This window comes from Rhea pennata, chromosome 2 (genome assembly GCF_028389875.1).
Source record: "Rhea pennata isolate bPtePen1 chromosome 2, bPtePen1.pri, whole genome shotgun sequence".
Classification (NCBI taxonomy): domain Eukaryota; kingdom Metazoa; phylum Chordata; class Aves; order Rheiformes; family Rheidae; genus Rhea; species Rhea pennata.
In genome coordinates this window covers 99,783,241-99,799,694 of record NC_084664.1, presented here as the reverse complement: position 1 = coordinate 99,799,694, position 16,454 = coordinate 99,783,241, and the positions used below count along the sequence as shown (strand labels likewise).

The following is a 16,454-nucleotide window of genomic DNA, read 5'->3' as shown; positions in this document are numbered from 1 at the left end:
ATATATATATATAAAATATATATAAAATGCATAGTAGCTTGCAATCATCAAAATAAAAGTAACTTGTTTTTAAATCTGCTATTCAGGACTCTAGAATTTTAGTGGTTAATCCACTAAATCCACAGGTAAGCTGAGTTAAATGGTCACTTTGTAACACAGTACCATAAATTCACCACCTTAAAAACTGCTATTATGAGTCCAATAACAATGGCAGCAACAAAATTCATTGTAAGGAAAAACATCAGTCAGGCATTAAAAAAATATGTCTCTGAAGAATTGCATTGTTTTTAAAAAATACATGGAAATTTCTATACAAGAATATAGGCATTAAATGTCTACCACACTTATCATCTAAATTTATAACCACTTACATGTATAACTATTCTCAATAAATCATCTACATTTGCTACTCATCTATAGTAGCTATAGTTTCAAACCGGGAATACCGCAAATTTGTGTACCTTCCCTGAGATCAGTAATCCAAAATAAATAGCCCTGTAAATTTAACAGTGTAAACTATGGATTTGAGTCTTTAATAAGAATCAGTCCTCAAAACCCAAGGAAAACATTAAGCAAATGCAAACATAGCAATCATTTCGTCAGTTTTGAGTTATTACCAGCAAAAGTGGAATCTACGTGAGATGTAGCATCCAAACGTTGAAAACCCATCATTTGTATCATGCAATATTGTACTAGTTCACTTTCCTATCATTGAACCCTTGATACCCTGAATGCATCCAGCTGTGATTCAGATCTCCAAATTGCAATCCAGATCTGCTCCTCCATTCTGCATAATCTTTACAGTGGCTTTAAAAACAATCATTCTGAGGATCTTATTCTTGAATAGAGGAATGGCGAATAGATCTGTGATAATCCTCTGGACTAGTCACAAGTTCTGGTAAATCATAGCCTCTCAGAAGATGTCCACTGTTTTGTTGAGCAAAGTAATACAGCTGCCTGGCAAACATTGGTTCAACCTTAAGAACAGACAAAATGTTAATCAGACATATGATAAAATTTCATGCTCTTCATGTTGGTTATTTATGGCGTTTTTAAGTTAAGCACAAGATCAGACAAAACAGTTCTGCTCGCCAGAATGGCAAAATAATTTCTACATCCTCACTAATTGCTGTTTTAAGTTAGGGCTTGCCTGTTATGATGATAAGTACTTTGCTTACCACATGCATGCCTTACTGCATGGCAGGTATTTGGAAGGACATGTATCAGTGACACAATTGATGTATTTGCAATTGCACACCATTAGCCAGTCCATAGGTGTGAGCAATGCCTGCACTGGGGCCACACACACCAGGCATGTCTATGGCCAAGTTAGACACACTCACATGCACACCTAGGGCTTTGAAGTCTAGCCTTAACTCTCAAGAACTTCAAGCACTTAACTTGAAATGCTGGAGCCCTCAGCTATGCTTAGATGTGTTGCAAAACAACTGTGTTTTAAACTAGACCTCAATATAACTCCAAAGTTACTCATTTCTATTAATTCACAGTCTAATAAGAAATCTATTCAGCCACTGACATAATCAAGAGGGATTCATATGATCTAGCATAGCCTTCACTTCTACTTAAAAAGCACTATTACCCCTCAGGGCTTTAGGCATTGTCTGTAAATATTTAAGTTGCATGCTAAAAATTTGCATTTGAAGCTTTCTTTTGTCTTGAGGACTGAGCAAGCTTTGAGATTACTCTCCACAACCTTCTCTTCCAAGTCAGCCAGCCTCTCAACATTAGTACATGCGCACCATTCCAGAGGAGTAACACATATGCTGCAGGTCCTCCTTTCAGAAAGGGACTAAGCCAGAAAGGCAACACTGTATTGGAGAAGCTCTATCAATTCCCCTTCCCTTCCTCACATCAGCTTTCAGAGGTAGCTAAGCATTTCACATCCTGCAGTGAGGAAGACAGGAGGGTGGTGAAGCCAACAAGTCAGCCAGCTCCGGGGCACCCACTGCAGCCCCATGCCACCTGACTCTGGCACCGCTGTGTGTCACCCCACAGCAGAGCCCAGCAAAGCCAGGAGCTGGGCTAGCCTAAGAAGAAGTTGAGTAGGTTGAGAAGCAACCAATATGGGGGGTGCAAAGCTCCCCAAAAGGTCACGGGGGCAGGAGCTGCAGGCTTATGGAGATGCAACCAGGACAGGAGATGGAGTGGCTGGGCACGGAGTTCTAGGAAAGAGGACTAGAAAGTTGGAAAGCTAAAAGGAGGATGGCACAGAGTTTAAGGACAGAAAGGGGTTTAGAGCCCCCTTAAACAGCTGTTGGATACCTCAGGATGGATTTGAGAGCTTCCCACCTTTCACTCAAGATTCAGAGAGCAACAAGCAGCAGCGTAGCAATGTGAAAGCCACACAGCTAAGGGAAAACCATGATTCATGACAAGTGTCTGATTGGAAACCCACAGCATTCAGGTGCTTTGGAAAAATTAAAGCTAACACCAGTGTTCTTCCCAAGGATGCAATAAACTAAATCTCGCCACTAACTTGTGCATTACCACTCTCTTGTGGGTTTATGGGCCAATAGAGCCAATATAGAAAGTGCCTTGTCACAGTCTCCATCATCATCCTCTCTCAGATAGCATCCTGAAACACCAGCTTTGAGTGTGTGTGAACTGTGGTCATCCAGCTCACTTGCTTACCAGCTATCTTAACACTGGAGCTGCACAGGCAGTCCTTGTATCACTATGTAGGAGAGCTTCTGAGGTCTTTGAGAGACAAGGTGGGGTTATGGAGCAGTTGTGAAAGCACCCCATCTTGCACTGGCCTTGCAGCCCAAGGCACTGCTCTACTGGGGCGGTAATAATGATAGTGTCCAGCTCTCCTAGGCTTCTCTGATTGAGATCTCAAAGGGCTTTGCAAAAGAGGTCATTTATGTCTTGCACTGAGGGAAATCAGGTGCTCTGACCTTCCCAGGGCCACCAGTCAGTCCTTGGCAGATCTGGGAATTCAGCCCCCGTTGTGATGGTGCTGTAATTTCAAGAATTTAACACCTCCTTCACAACTTACAGGAGGAAGAAAAGCCTGACTGGCAGATTCACATCCCCTGAGGAATATGTTTCATTTAGTTAAGGCAGAAATCCTACTTACATGGGCTGTAATTAGTTTCCTCTGCCTCTGTGGATCTGGAAATTCCTCCCCAAAGCACAGAGCGACCTGGTATCTCGGCAGTGGACGTCCATGATGAGCAAAAGCTTGCAGCTCTGTGAAGAAAGAAAGGACTGGTAAGAAAGTCTTTGTGGGTGCCTGAGCTCCAAGTAGACGACCTTGGAGCATGGTAGGAGAAAATGAAATGACTGCAGTGGAGGATTAGAGAGGCCAGGAGAAAGGTAAGAGGTGAGGAGAAGAAACTGAGTTTGGAGACTTTCCTAGAGATGAGGGGAAGTAAGTTCTAACACTGCAATTATTCTATTTGCCTTGCCTTACAAGTCATTTCATATGCACAAGCTAGGACATTTCCAATTTATAGTTATATTTGGCCTTAACATCAGAAACTTCTGGAAGTTTTAGGGGACCTGGGAAATGGATCTGTTGTCGTTCTCTCTGTGCACTTCCCAGGGACAATACTGCTTACATGTTGCTTTTCCTCTTTTAATAAACAGTGTGGGTTACTAGGAGATGGAAGGGTTTATTACAGATACATTGCTGAAATGAACCTAAGCAGTCCATGTTGTCCATCTTGCCAGGCCAAGTCTCCAGAAAGGAAAGGGATTATTTCATTCATTTTCTAGACAGGCCTGTGCAAGGCTTTCCTGTTGTCTGCTGTCAGAGCTGAGTTTCCAGGCTTTACTCGATTCCTTTTGTCCAAAGCCCCAGCACCTGCTTTCATCTCCTCCACATGCTTCATGCCATTTCTTGTTACATCTACTTTTTTGCTATGGAGCAGGCACCAGTGGTAGCCTGGCCTCACTGAAGCGAATATGAATTTTATCACTGACTTAAATAAGCAGAGGGGGGAAACCTTGGGCCGTATCTGAAAAACTCCTAACATATAACAGTAGCACTGAAACCACTAAGTAAGTAGAACCAGAGACTCAAAGCACTGCCAGCACAAAATTCAGCCTTAGCTAGACATACAGCCATGCAGCCGTTACTATCACCACTGTTCCTAATGGGGGGACAGTGCGGCACAGAAAGGCAAAGGACCTTATTTAAGCCATTCAGCAAGCCCAGGAAAGAGCCCGTGTTTTCAGCACTCCTGTACTCTCTTCACTAACCCACACCCTCGCACAAAGGGAAAAGGTAGGTCAAATTATATTATTACCTCAATAGTCAAAGTGTTTCCCACAACAGGAAGGTTTTTTAAGAGAGTTCCTCTTAGATCAAAATCACTGTGTTTTGTTTTAGAAACTGTATTTCCTTCCCCCCCAAAATTGCCTCTAATACAATATTCCCAGTAAAATCTGCATTAGGTGAAGTCTTTCTACATAGCTGATTGATAAAGAGATCATTTTAATTTATAACTCTGTTCATGCTCTCTGGAACAACCTGCAAAGGGAATTAATGTTAAAATCAATGTCTTATAATGAAGTACCCCTTGCTTCACAGGAAAAGGAGAGTCTTTGAAATGGGTATGACAAACACATTTGTTCCCAAAGTACTCAGCTGCCATTTCTACTCCAGCTTCTGTGACCAAATACGAATTCAATGGCCCTAGCTGGGAGCTACTGGCCTTAGTAGGAGGGGAGTGTAAGAGTGAACAATGGTCAATTCACTTTAAACACAAAGTAAAGCATAGTTTTCTCCAGAGTCTCCCCAAAAAAACCTTAAAAATGCTCTGAACCTTCTAGAAGTTTGTTAGGAGAGAAGAGAGATTTTCTGTGGGATCCTGCTCTCCTCAGTGTACAGTGCTGCTGCAGGACAGGGAAGGACGATCCATCCAGGGCCAGTCCAACACCTGATATGCTTGTCTCATTTGCCAATGGAGAATTTTGCCCATCTTTCTCTTTCCTGCTAGTGTTACTTAGCCTTAGTAATTCTCCAAATCCTGAATACCTGTGGGAGTGTTACATAGCCATCCTTGACATGGAAGTGGAAAAGAAAACATCTGCTTTCCCACCTGCAGGATAATCAGGGCTTGAGGTCCACCTTACACTTCTTCCAAACCACCCACTTACTCTATTTTCCTCCCCATGCCCAAGCGCCTCCCCACAGTGCCATACGGCTCCCCAACCATACACTCCCACCCAAACCGTTGCTCACCCTGGCTCCAGTTGCCCATCTCTCCGACAAGCCAGCCTTCCTCTAGCTTTCGTCTTCACGCTCCCAAAATCTCTTTCCGTACCCTCCCACTCTTCACCCACACAGATATACTGCATTTATTACACAGAACTCCCCAAACATCTGTTTTCTGAGTTATTGCCATTTTAGTAGAGGCTGCTTAAGACAGGGCTCGATCGCCAGCACAGTCTGCATTGCAGAGTCCAGCTCCTCAGCAGGATCCCAATAACTGCAGCCGACAGCAGTTCTGCTTCAGCCCCTTTCTCTTCTTACTCTATCTCCACCTGGCAGAAGTCAACTGCATATTTGGAAATTCCATTTTCCTAATGGGGGAATCTCCACAGTTGCTTTTAGTCTGAGACCTCAGTATTTTAAATTAACTTGCAGATATGATAAGCTCATGACAAGTCTCTTATAATCCTAGCTGAGCATTAACACATGCAAAAGCTCACTTTGCACACACCGCAGACTATGACTACAACCACGTGCTTGGGTTTCCACAGGCATTGGTGCATAAGATAGGAGGGGGGAAAAATAACTATTATTTAAGCTGATCTTTGGGGTTAGGCTTCTAAAAAGAGGTCTATCCTGTGAACTGTTTGGAAGAACCCAGATTATATCTAAAAAAAATACCTAAGAAAAGGGAGAGGGATTTCCAAAACCATCATCACAGACAAAATTTTAAGTCTTTAAATTAGCATGTGATTGAAGCTTAACCTGATACTTTGGCCTCAAATTCCCCTTTTTAACTGTCAGTTCTCAAATCCATAGGAGATTTCTCTTTAAATGCATTTCTTGCTTGGCCACTTTGCTAGGATGACACATCAGCCCTGGAATATAAAGTAAGTTAAAGCTGCTGGTTTAGGTTTGACTTCTTATTTTGAATGGCATTATTTTCCTGAGAGATTCATGCCAGTGCTGATGCTTTGCCTTAATGGGAAAATATGCCAAGCCATAGCAACACAGGTCACCTGTAGTGATGCCAAACATCTCAAACAAGGGGCAATGTTCATCCCTGCTGCTCAGTCTTCCTCTCATTTCTAAGAAAGGGAAATGACTTGTTCCCACTAGTATAACTGGGTGGACAGATTTCCTCCCTCTCATTGCTCCAAAGCGCTCGAAAGCAGGGTTGAGGTTCTGCCTTTTCTTTTCATGGGCTATAAGGAAAAGACACAGTCCCGCAGCATGTCACAGCCCCCTCTGTATGAGTGCTCACATTTGCCCTGTGGAAAAGAAAACCTTCGTACAGAGCTCTGAAGAGGAAGAACAAGCCTTGGCCAAGAGCATTAGGCAGATGTTGAAACTCTAGAGCTTATTTAAGCTTTCTACCTCACAAGATATCTTTTAAATGCCAGTACAGAACCTAGACTGAAAAGACCTCTGCTGGAATTGATGCCAATACTTGAATATTCCGAGCCAGATTTCAGACTCAGTCCAGGTCAGGTTGAGAGTAGCATGACTGCAGATCATAAAATTACCCAGGACTTTAGACTAGTAGGTCTGAAATCAGGATCCATTTTCATCTATTACCCATTACTTGGGTAGACTATTCTGTTAGGTTCCTCCTCATTCTTCTTAAAGAGATGTGGGATTTTGGGTGTCCCCAGGTCTGCAGCAGCTTCCTCCTGTTGGTTTGTGCAACAGCATTGGATGTGCACAGAGAGCAGAGTTTGATAGGGTTATTCAGAAGTTAACCATTCCTTAACTGTGCTTGCTTAAAAGTAGTTTGGGGTAATTCTTAAGGATGCTGAGCCTGGGTTTCTGCCAGTGGCCTTCGTGACATAAAAAGAGCATTCTCATAAAGCCAATATGGAGAACGACTGTGTGACATCTGCAGAAATGATATCAAAAGCCATAGTAAGAATTACCTGCCAAAAATTGCTGAGTATCAAAGAGCTTGCATGTTTGATCCCGCTCCAGTTTGTTGGGTCTGTCGCTGCAGAGCGCCAGGGGGCCATCCCAGTAGATCCTGCTCTGACAAAGTCTCTTAGCATAAAGGCCATCAGGGGCCATCCACAGTATTACTCCTCGTTCCAAGTGGTTCAGCAGTTTTTCTATGTTCTTTCTCTGGCCATTATCCTCGGGATAAGGGAAGATAACTTGCTCCAGGCTGCTGACCTCATAACTTTGGCCATGGGATATCCTACAGCCTTCAGGACTAGAAGTTGTTACCTCCTTTACCAGTATTTCACGATAATACAAGCAGATATGGAGTCGACAATCTACAAGGAGGAAAAAAAAATCATTGTGATACGTTAGTACAAATGTTTTACAGTACAAATACATATTAAAACCAAGAGACAAATTTGTGTGAGATTTTTGAGCCTCTATAACTATTAGCAGTCACCACCACTCAAGAGACAGGCTCACATTAGTAAAAATCATATAATGAATCTAAATACTAAAATATTTGGAGCACAGTAATGTGAACTATGATATGAGCTCTTAAACATTCACTCAAATTTTTTTATGAGGGCTCATAAAAAAGTCAGTCTGACAAAATTCAGATTTATATTTAATAAGAAAAATAAATTCAAGGAAAGTCATTTGTCACATTTTCTGAGCTTACATCACAATTAAACCCACTGGCTAAGTACACTTCCTCAGATTTAATCAGGAAGTAGCTGTGTCTCTCCCCAGTTTTTGCATAAAAGAGGCTTCTGCACAGGCCGTTTGCAAACTTGCACTTGGTTGCCCTTAGAGGAGCTACTGCTGGTTCCAGCTCAAGCATCACTGTAACCCAAATCCCAAGATTTACTTTCAAATGACCATTCAGTCAACACAGCTTGCTGCCAAGAGCTCACACAGCGCTATGTGTATGGACCCTGATTAAGGAGAATAACCCCGCTCAAGAAACCTGCCTAGTGCCATGTTGCAGACTTATCCATTAGTAGTTTAAAAAACACATTCCCACACCATTTCCTGGAATTATTCACAAAATCTCCCAGTATCTGGATTTCTGCAAACCTGGCTGAGATTATTTAGTTTTTTTTTCCTAAATGTCTTTTTATTTTTTTAAACCCAGATAAGACCAGTCTTTGTGGGGGCTCCTCCCAATTAAAAATCTGAGCTAAAATTTTCTGACCCCTAAAACTTCCAAGTTCTCCCAGGGAGGCCTTCTCTGATGACTCACTGAAGCAACTCAGTACTAATGCCTTGATCCAGCAAAGCATTTTCATTAACTTTAAGCACAGAACAAATCCCTTGGAGCTCAGGCTACAAGTGCTTGAACATCCTGATGAACAGAGGCTCAAGTCCATACACCAAATTGATTCATTAGAGAGGTTTCTTTCTTTCTTTCTTTCTTTTCCCCCCCATAAGAAAGGAGAAAGAGTGACAGGGTAAGTCAGAAATGGGAGTCTCTTTGAAAGCTCCTTGGGAATACCAGAGGGTTATAGTCCTTACCTGACAGTGCAAGGGCTTCACCAGACCTTATACTTGGCTCAATCGGGATGCCAGGAGTCTGGGACTCAGGAGGGGCACAAGCATAAAAAGTTCCTGTCACCTGACAACCTGTTTTCACAAACAAAAGGCAGTGACAACTGCAAAGATCACAGCTATGCAAAAGTGAGGCTTTTTTGACCCCACCAGAAACCCTCCCTCTTCCCCCTCTTCCTCCTAAAAAGGTCTTACTTCCCATTTTTTCAAATGTGCCAATACTACAAATCTCTCTAGATGTTATCTGGATTTTTTATTTGGGTCTGCACGAAATGCTCGCTTAGCATTTCAGTACTCCCTCTAGTACTGTTTCCTTGACTAACAAGAATGTGCTTTTCTATTACAGAAATAACCTACATTTTAACTAGACTGTAGTGCTCTTAAATTTGCTGGCATAAAATGAGCCATTTAGTCAAAGGAAATCTATTAAAGACAGGTAAAACAGTAAAGCTGGAATTAATATTGGTAAAAACAAAAAAAAAGAAAAAAAAGATAAAGAAAATCGTCTAACAAGGGATTATTAGGCTTTTAATACCAGGACTAGTATTAGACAGATCACGGTGATGCCTACCAGTGAATGGATTATAATATGGGCAATTTAAATTTTTCTCTGCTTCTTAATGTCAACACAAGTCTCTAGAGGAAGGTGCAAGTGACTTGCAGACAAGCGCGCACAGCCTTTCCCGGTGACAGAACACAAGGGTTGGACCTATGCGGATCCAAAGCCTCAGCAACTCTTGACAAGCCTGAGAGCCCCACGAGAAACCCAATACTAGCCACTAACAACTGCCTCCAAACTCAGCAAAGCACCCAAACCTGTGTTTAACTGCTGCTGCAGAGGATGTACTTCAGGGCAGAGTTCATTCAGCTTAACAGCTCAATTATTGGCAATGACTCAGCCCAATAGTTTCAATAGACTACCAGCAAATGTTGCAGAGTATTTGCTTTTTAGCAGATCCAAAGAAACAGAAGTTTATTTCTCTGCACAAAAAAACACTAGAGAATTGTCCTCTGCAGACTTAGTATCTCCAGTGCTCTAGGAAGTCCCTCCTCACTTCACACCCTCTTCTGTCCTCCCGAACTAGCTTCTTCTGCTCCTCATGAAGCAAATACCTGCCTACTGAGGTGAGTTATCCTGCAAGTAAGTGTCTAAGACATACAGGAGATATATGCCTACGGCACTCAGCCTCACCTCAGAAGATCTGGATTCATCTTCTAGTTTTTCTTACAACTTGCCCTGTGTGAGACACTTAATCTTTGTGGCTCTATTCCCCATTAAGGCGCTGATCATGCTCCCCTTTCTTTCACCTTTTATCCCCTGCAGATTTTAGCATTGCCAGTTTTCACATGATTCAGGATTTTTCCTAAGGATGCAGAACTTGGAAAGCTATAATTACATTAGACTCTTACAGTGTAAGATCTGTAGGGAAGGGAGCGTCCCTTTATTCTGTTTGTTCTGTACCAGCACCAACAGAGACTCATTCCACAGCAAGTTGTCCTATCACCACAGTACTAAAAAAAAATGTAATAATCGCTGCTTTCCTCTGAGGAGAAGGCTACCATTCCAACCTACAAGGTGGAGTGAAAATCTTTACAAATGTGCACCTCAAAGCTCCTCAAAGGAATTGGAAAGCAAAGCTAAAGACCACATGTTTTCATGTTATTTTTTTAGGAGGTGGGTCCTTTCTTCTTGCTCAGGACATTTAAGATAGCTGAAGTTTTGGGGGAGCTGACTTGAGGTTTTAACTTGAGGGACTGTGTAACCCACACACTGCACCTATGGCAGCACTGTCAGTAAGATGACAGTAAGATGGGGTCCATGAGGGTAGCTGGACCCCACAGCTCTCTGTGAAGGAAGCCCAGCACTCCACCAAGCCACCTTTGTTAACCCCAATTAAAGCCATGAACAGAAACATGCCATCTGTGGTCCTTTCAGGGTGACCAAACATCTCTTTTAACCAAGGTCTGCAATTGACCCTAAAGAGGATCGTCTTACCATTTTCACAACCAGGTCCTTGCCAATGATGACTGCGAGCTGCAAAAGGGATGCTGGCACACTGGTAGGGAATATCGGGATGGGGCTGTTCCGGGGCAAATTCTCTCCAGTTCCGTTCATGGGGCCCCATGTAGTTTTGTACCTATTCAATTTAACAAGATGATCTTTTATTTGGCAGTCATCGAAACTGATGCCATGTGTTGCATCAGCTTTCACATTTCAGCTCTTTGGTATTACTTGCTCTGCCAAAGCTCACAGAGTCTAAGCATTGCACAGGCTACATGAATGGCACTTTGCCACCACCACCAATGAGACTTTCAAATGAACTTCTCACCACTGGTGTAAATAATAAGCAGGGTAGAATAACAAAAGGCAGTCAAAGCATTGCTGGTAAATGTCTGTTTGGAACAGCAATGCTTCACTGGATGCTTACATTCTGGCATCAACATGGTGGCAGTACACTAATTTCTACCACTGAACGGAAAGAGCTGTTACTCTTAAAGAGCTGTTACTCTTAAAGAGCTGTTACTTTGATTAAACAAAACCAAGGGAAATTAGCTGCCCTATGGTCTCATATGACATTAGAAAAATTGTTGCTCAGTTTCTCAGTTTTTGTAATAAAGTGCCTTCCCAGGCAGAACTAAAGAGGGCCAGACCAGCAAAGAAAGACATATCACAAAAGAATATAAAAATGCTGCTGCTCAATGTATAAGCATCAAGTAAAACACATAAGTAATGACATACCTGAGACGGTAGTGAAGTGTAAGGAGAAGTTATTGGAAAAGGGTGATTCATCATTAATGGCTGCTCCTCCATGCTGATTTGTTTTGCACCTATGGTCACCAGACAGATGAAAATAAATGATGTCAACTACATCTTAAAGAAATCTGAAACTGGCACACTGAATACAAATCCATACAGCCCATCCTTATCAAATACAGGACTCAAACACCTTCCACCAGCCCCTAAGGGGAAGGATATTCAGCCCTCCCATCCCAGGCAGCTCAGGGAAGCAGTCTGTCCCTCCAAGCCTCTAGCATGTGAAATGCCCTTCAGTCACAATCCAGAGTGACTCTGATGCCCTCCCCAAATCCTGTGAAGTCTTTGCCTCCTGCCAGCCCTTTCTGGTGCCAGAGCTTCCTTGGAGAGCAGGCAGTGAGCTTGTAGCAAAGCTACGCTACCACCATCCCCAGTCTTTGTGCAGGAGACCACAGGCGAAGTGTCTCTCGGCCTCAGCTCTTCCCCACAGCAGTTAAGTACTGCCTGGCTCAGAACACTTCTGCTCTTCCCCTTATTCAAAATCTGGATCCAGAAGGCATTTTTTTTTCTTTTCTTTTTTGCCTGTCCCTTGAGCTGCTTAATACGGGCCTCTCTCTACAGAGACCTGGAAGGGAGGTGCCAGGTAACAGAGCAATTCCTGCAGCAACATACATGAAGCATCTTTTACAAAGGGCTCCCCTTCAGTGCTCTGACTCCAATGCCAACAGTCCTCCTACAGATGGATTCGCTTATTTTAGTCATCAGAATAAGATGTACTTGAGCCCTACAATTTGGCTCCTTCACTGCAATACTACCTCACTTAAAAAGACAGCATGGTCATTCCAGAAAAGCACACTTCAGTCCTCATATGCTTAGAGTGAGACAGATACTCACATTCCATTACACTAGGAATTTGAGACATTTTACCTTTTTTAGCTCCTTCTGGCACTATTCTGTACACTTTATACGGATCTGAGATGTCCAGCTGGCTTCTCTCCACTAGTTCTTCAAAGTCATTGCTCTTGTTCAAAGCACACCTTAATCTTGTCTTCCAGGTAGGAGGATCTGGTTTATCAATGCCCTCTCTGAACTTTCCTTTAAAAAGAGCCCAAGCCTGGAAACATTTCAGATAATCAAAAGGGGAAAAAAGAAAGAATTAAACTACAAGGTACAAGATCACAACACTTGAAACAGCATATATATGTGTGCTTATATGCACATGAATTTACTCCCTGCAGGTTTAAGCTAAGAAAAAAGCAACATTAGGAACATAGTAAAGAAAAACCGTTTTGGAGGCATCAGAAAACGGAGAAAATGATCCAGAGTCAATACAGAAATAGATGTGCTGCAGTCCTATGAGCATGTGGCTCCACATGAGGGAATGGGGAAAGGAAGGGCAGTTTCACCCTGCACACCCAGGCTTTGGTGGGGCACAGGGACGCAGCCAGGGCCACCAGGCAGGCAGCTGGGGGCAGCGGGACACTGAGCAGAGCAAGTCTGATGGCGTGGAAGGGATGGCGAGGAGTCACCATGGTGGACAGCTGGCTGCGCCCCTGCAGCCCCGACACTGGGCTGAGCCCTACCTTGAAGAGGGCAGCATCCTCCTCGCGGTTGTAGTCCTGCTTGCCAGCGTGCTTCCAGGGGATGCGGAAGATGCTCTTCTCATCGTTTTCCCACACCAGCCCCGGGTACTTGCCGCTGTCAATTTGGTCGATCAGCCACTGGCGGAGTTTCCCGTTGCCACAGCTCACCGAGTTCATCCCGCACTCACCCGGCTCCAAGTTCATGCCACTCACGTTGAGGGGTGGGATGGGGGGTTTTGGAGTGCTTCACCGAGCCCGCCTCTTTGCACACACCCCCGAGCACCGGCTCTCTGGTGCTGCGGAGGAGCGGGGAGAGGGGTAGGACAGGGAGAGAGGAAAACCCACAGGTCAGGGGCCAGCCAGAGTCCCCGTGCGGAGCCCTGCCGGTGGTGCCAGTGCTCGGTGCCGCACACATGGCACCAGGAAGGGCTGCGGCGTGCAGGGGGTCCGGGAAGCACAGCAGCGCTGCAGTGCAGAGCCCCGAGAGGCTGCGCACGGCCCCTCACACCCTCCCCAGGCACCGCTCAGGCTGCAGACTTTGACAGACTTTCCTCCCCCTCTCAACGCTGTTTTGCATGCATACACGCCAGTTGTTGAAATTTTCAGCACACAGTGACTTAACACATAACCCCCCTGACCTGCTCTAAGTTCAGCTGGGATTTTATTCTTCTAACCAAAAAGAAAAAAAAATGCATAAAAATGAAGTTGCATATGACAGTGCACTTATATACTAGCAGACACATGCAGTTTGGAGAGCCTCACACACATTTACAATTTATATGGTATCTAACTATAATGTTGAAGTAGCTTTTTCAAGCTCATTTAAGCAAGACACATTTGAACACATGATGTCCTATACATATCTACCTCTCCAACTGTTCCCAAGACGCATGTATAATAACATTCAAATCTATACATTGCAAATACCTAAAAATGGAAATACACCAACCTATGGAGTCTGGCATAAGAACACTTTCCCTAGAGGCGGGCGAGTTTGCACCTAGCTACATGCAGAGCCCTTGCTACATGCACAGGTGTATGTACTCGCCCAGAGCAACAAGGCTTCACAGAGCGATGGACACCCACTGAAAAGGTCCTAAGGTGAGTGATGGGGAACCTGGAGTAAAGTCTGTCCCCCTCGACCTGAAAAAGTGCTTGTAGCCCCAAAAGCTGGCAGCGTGGGCGGTGAAGAGACCAAATATATCTAATAAAAAAGTGAGTCCTCACCTACAGTCCTTGCCTCTACACACAGCGAGACCTTCTGAGCCCTGGTTAGCCAGGAGAGCACCAGTGTGAGCACCTCTGCACCCCTCACTCCCCTGCTCAGGTGGCAGCTCCGGTCATCGCAGCAGACCTGCTTCGCTGAGTTTCCCCCCACAGGGCAAGACGTGCTGGGGAGGGCAGCTCGGGCTGCCCACAGCCCCACAAAGCCCATGCCAGGCCTCCACCAAATCCTCACCCACGGCAAGCACGGCCTGAAATGGAGCCCCATCCCCATCCCCTGAGCTGGGTCAAGCTTTCCGCGACCCTCTACAGGGCAGGGGCGGCGTGGCCCCTCGGGCACCGCTTCACCCCACCTCTGTCTGGCAATGGGCAAAGAAGGTGAAGATTTTTTTTTTATATATATATATGTATATATGTATGAAGATTTTATATATATATATATATATGTATATGTATATGTATATGTATATATAGAAAATTAGAAAAAAAAATCGATTGCCAGCTCCAGGAAAAGACCAGACCGACGGGAAGCGAGGCGACCCCCCCCCCCCTTGACCCCCCTAGCCCAAACCCCCGTTCGCCCCGGCCCCAGCCTGCCGGGCCCCGCCGCGGGGCTGCCCTCGGGGGAGCGGAGCGGTGCGGAGCGCCCGGCTTACCTCTGTGGCGGCGCTCGGAGCGGGCTGGGGCCGGCGGCTCCCGGGCGGGCAGCGGACACGGGCGCAGCGCGACTGGGCCGCCGGGCCCGGGGAAGTTTCTTTATATGACGGCGGGCTGCGAGCCCGGGCGAGGGGAGGCGGGCTCCCGCCCGGAGGTGGAGCCGGCGAAAGGGAGCGAGGTGGAAAACATCTGAGGCAGTGACACATGCCCATTACTGGTAAACACACGCCGTGGGGAGGGAGAGCTCGGAGCCCGCCGCCCTCTCTGTGTCCGCGGGTTTTTTTTAACTTTATACAGACACACACGTATATAAATAGCACGGGGAAACTCCTACCTATGATAGCCAGACGGCTTTTACTGTAAGAGACCCAGCTAGCTACACCCACCAGAAACGCTCCAGACGGCGGCGGCAGGGCCCGCGGGCAGCACCCACCCGCCCGGCGAGCGCGGCCCCGGCGCCCCGACGCCCCCTCGCCGGGGCGGCCCGGGCCGCCGGGCAGCCCGCCCCGTCGGGGCCCCCGCCGGGCAGCCCGCAGCCCCTCCGGCGAGCCCGCCCCGTCGTCTGTAGCCCCCGAAATGTCAGAGCGGGGAGCGGAAACCCTGCGGGAGGCGCGGACGGGCACCGCGGGGCCCCCTCCCGCGGCGAGCCCGGCCCGGCCCGCGGGCAGAGGCGCCTCTGCCCGGAGAAAGCCCGTGTTAAAAAGCAGCGCAGCAGCTGGACGTGGGGCAGGGAGCGCAAGGGAGCGCGGGGGGCGTCAGTAACTTGCTCCCTTGCTCGGCGGCAGAGCCTCCTGCTTTCACGAAGCGGGAGCTGGGGAAGGAAGGGCAAGGTGCGGACTTGCACGAAAATCTTTCTTACCGCCTTTCAGGTTTCAAACACGTGTTTCATGCCACGGCACTTTCTTGTTGTTGTTCTGTTCTAACGTTTCCAACACACATCCACATCCTTTCTGCTGTAACGTATCAGATCAAAACCCAGTCATTATGCGCTGCTCTGGCAAGCCGCCGGAGCAGAGGGTACATGCAGAGTTTAGACTATTAATTGCAAATCTTCAACGCCATCTTCTGAAATTTAAATGTAATTATCACCACATTTTGAGGGGGAAGTGAGAGGGAGAGGCATTTTTAGATATTTAGCTTATAACAGACACTGTCCTCCAGAAAAAGAATTGGCAGTGCCTGTCAGAATTTTTTTTCAGTCACAAGTTAAGGCACCTTTAAGACTAAAACACGTCATGGAGATTGGAGGTGACTGCCGTTGTAAATCAAGACAAGAGCAACCATAGCTTTAGCCATAGGCGTCTGAAATGTTTTCCAAAAATTCAAGGTATGACTCTTAGAAGCAAGACTGGGTGGTACTCAGCACTCCAACTGCAATCTCTTTAAATATAGAAATGTATCAAAATGTATTACTGTAAAATGAACACTTCTAATGCCTCCGTCTTTTGCAAATTTTAAGACAGGGAATTCTGCGCCGGTGTGAAACAAGCAGATTTGATCTGCATTAGATCAGGTCCTTCAGGAGAAAATTAACAGCTTTCTCAAATTCTGGAGAATATTTTGAAGA

At 45.6% G+C, this 16,454-nt stretch overlaps 1 protein-coding gene across 1 annotated transcript; it reads right to left on the bottom strand.

Annotated features, from left to right (window-relative positions):
- Window positions 1-369: 369 nt before the first annotated feature.
- IRF4 (interferon regulatory factor 4) lies at window positions 370-14,954 on the bottom strand. Its single transcript, XM_062568081.1, has 9 exons — window positions 14,887-14,954; window positions 13,007-13,302; window positions 12,351-12,537; window positions 11,409-11,497; window positions 10,665-10,806; window positions 8,636-8,743; window positions 7,099-7,452; window positions 3,101-3,213; window positions 370-977 (listed from the first exon to the last, which is right to left on the bottom strand). The coding sequence occupies exons 2-9, from the start codon at window positions 13,208-13,210 to the stop codon at window positions 834-836; spliced, it is 1,341 nt and encodes a 446-aa protein (XP_062424065.1). The 5' UTR covers window positions 13,211-13,302; window positions 14,887-14,954; the 3' UTR covers window positions 370-833.
- Between the last annotated feature and the right edge of the window lie 1,500 nt (window positions 14,955-16,454).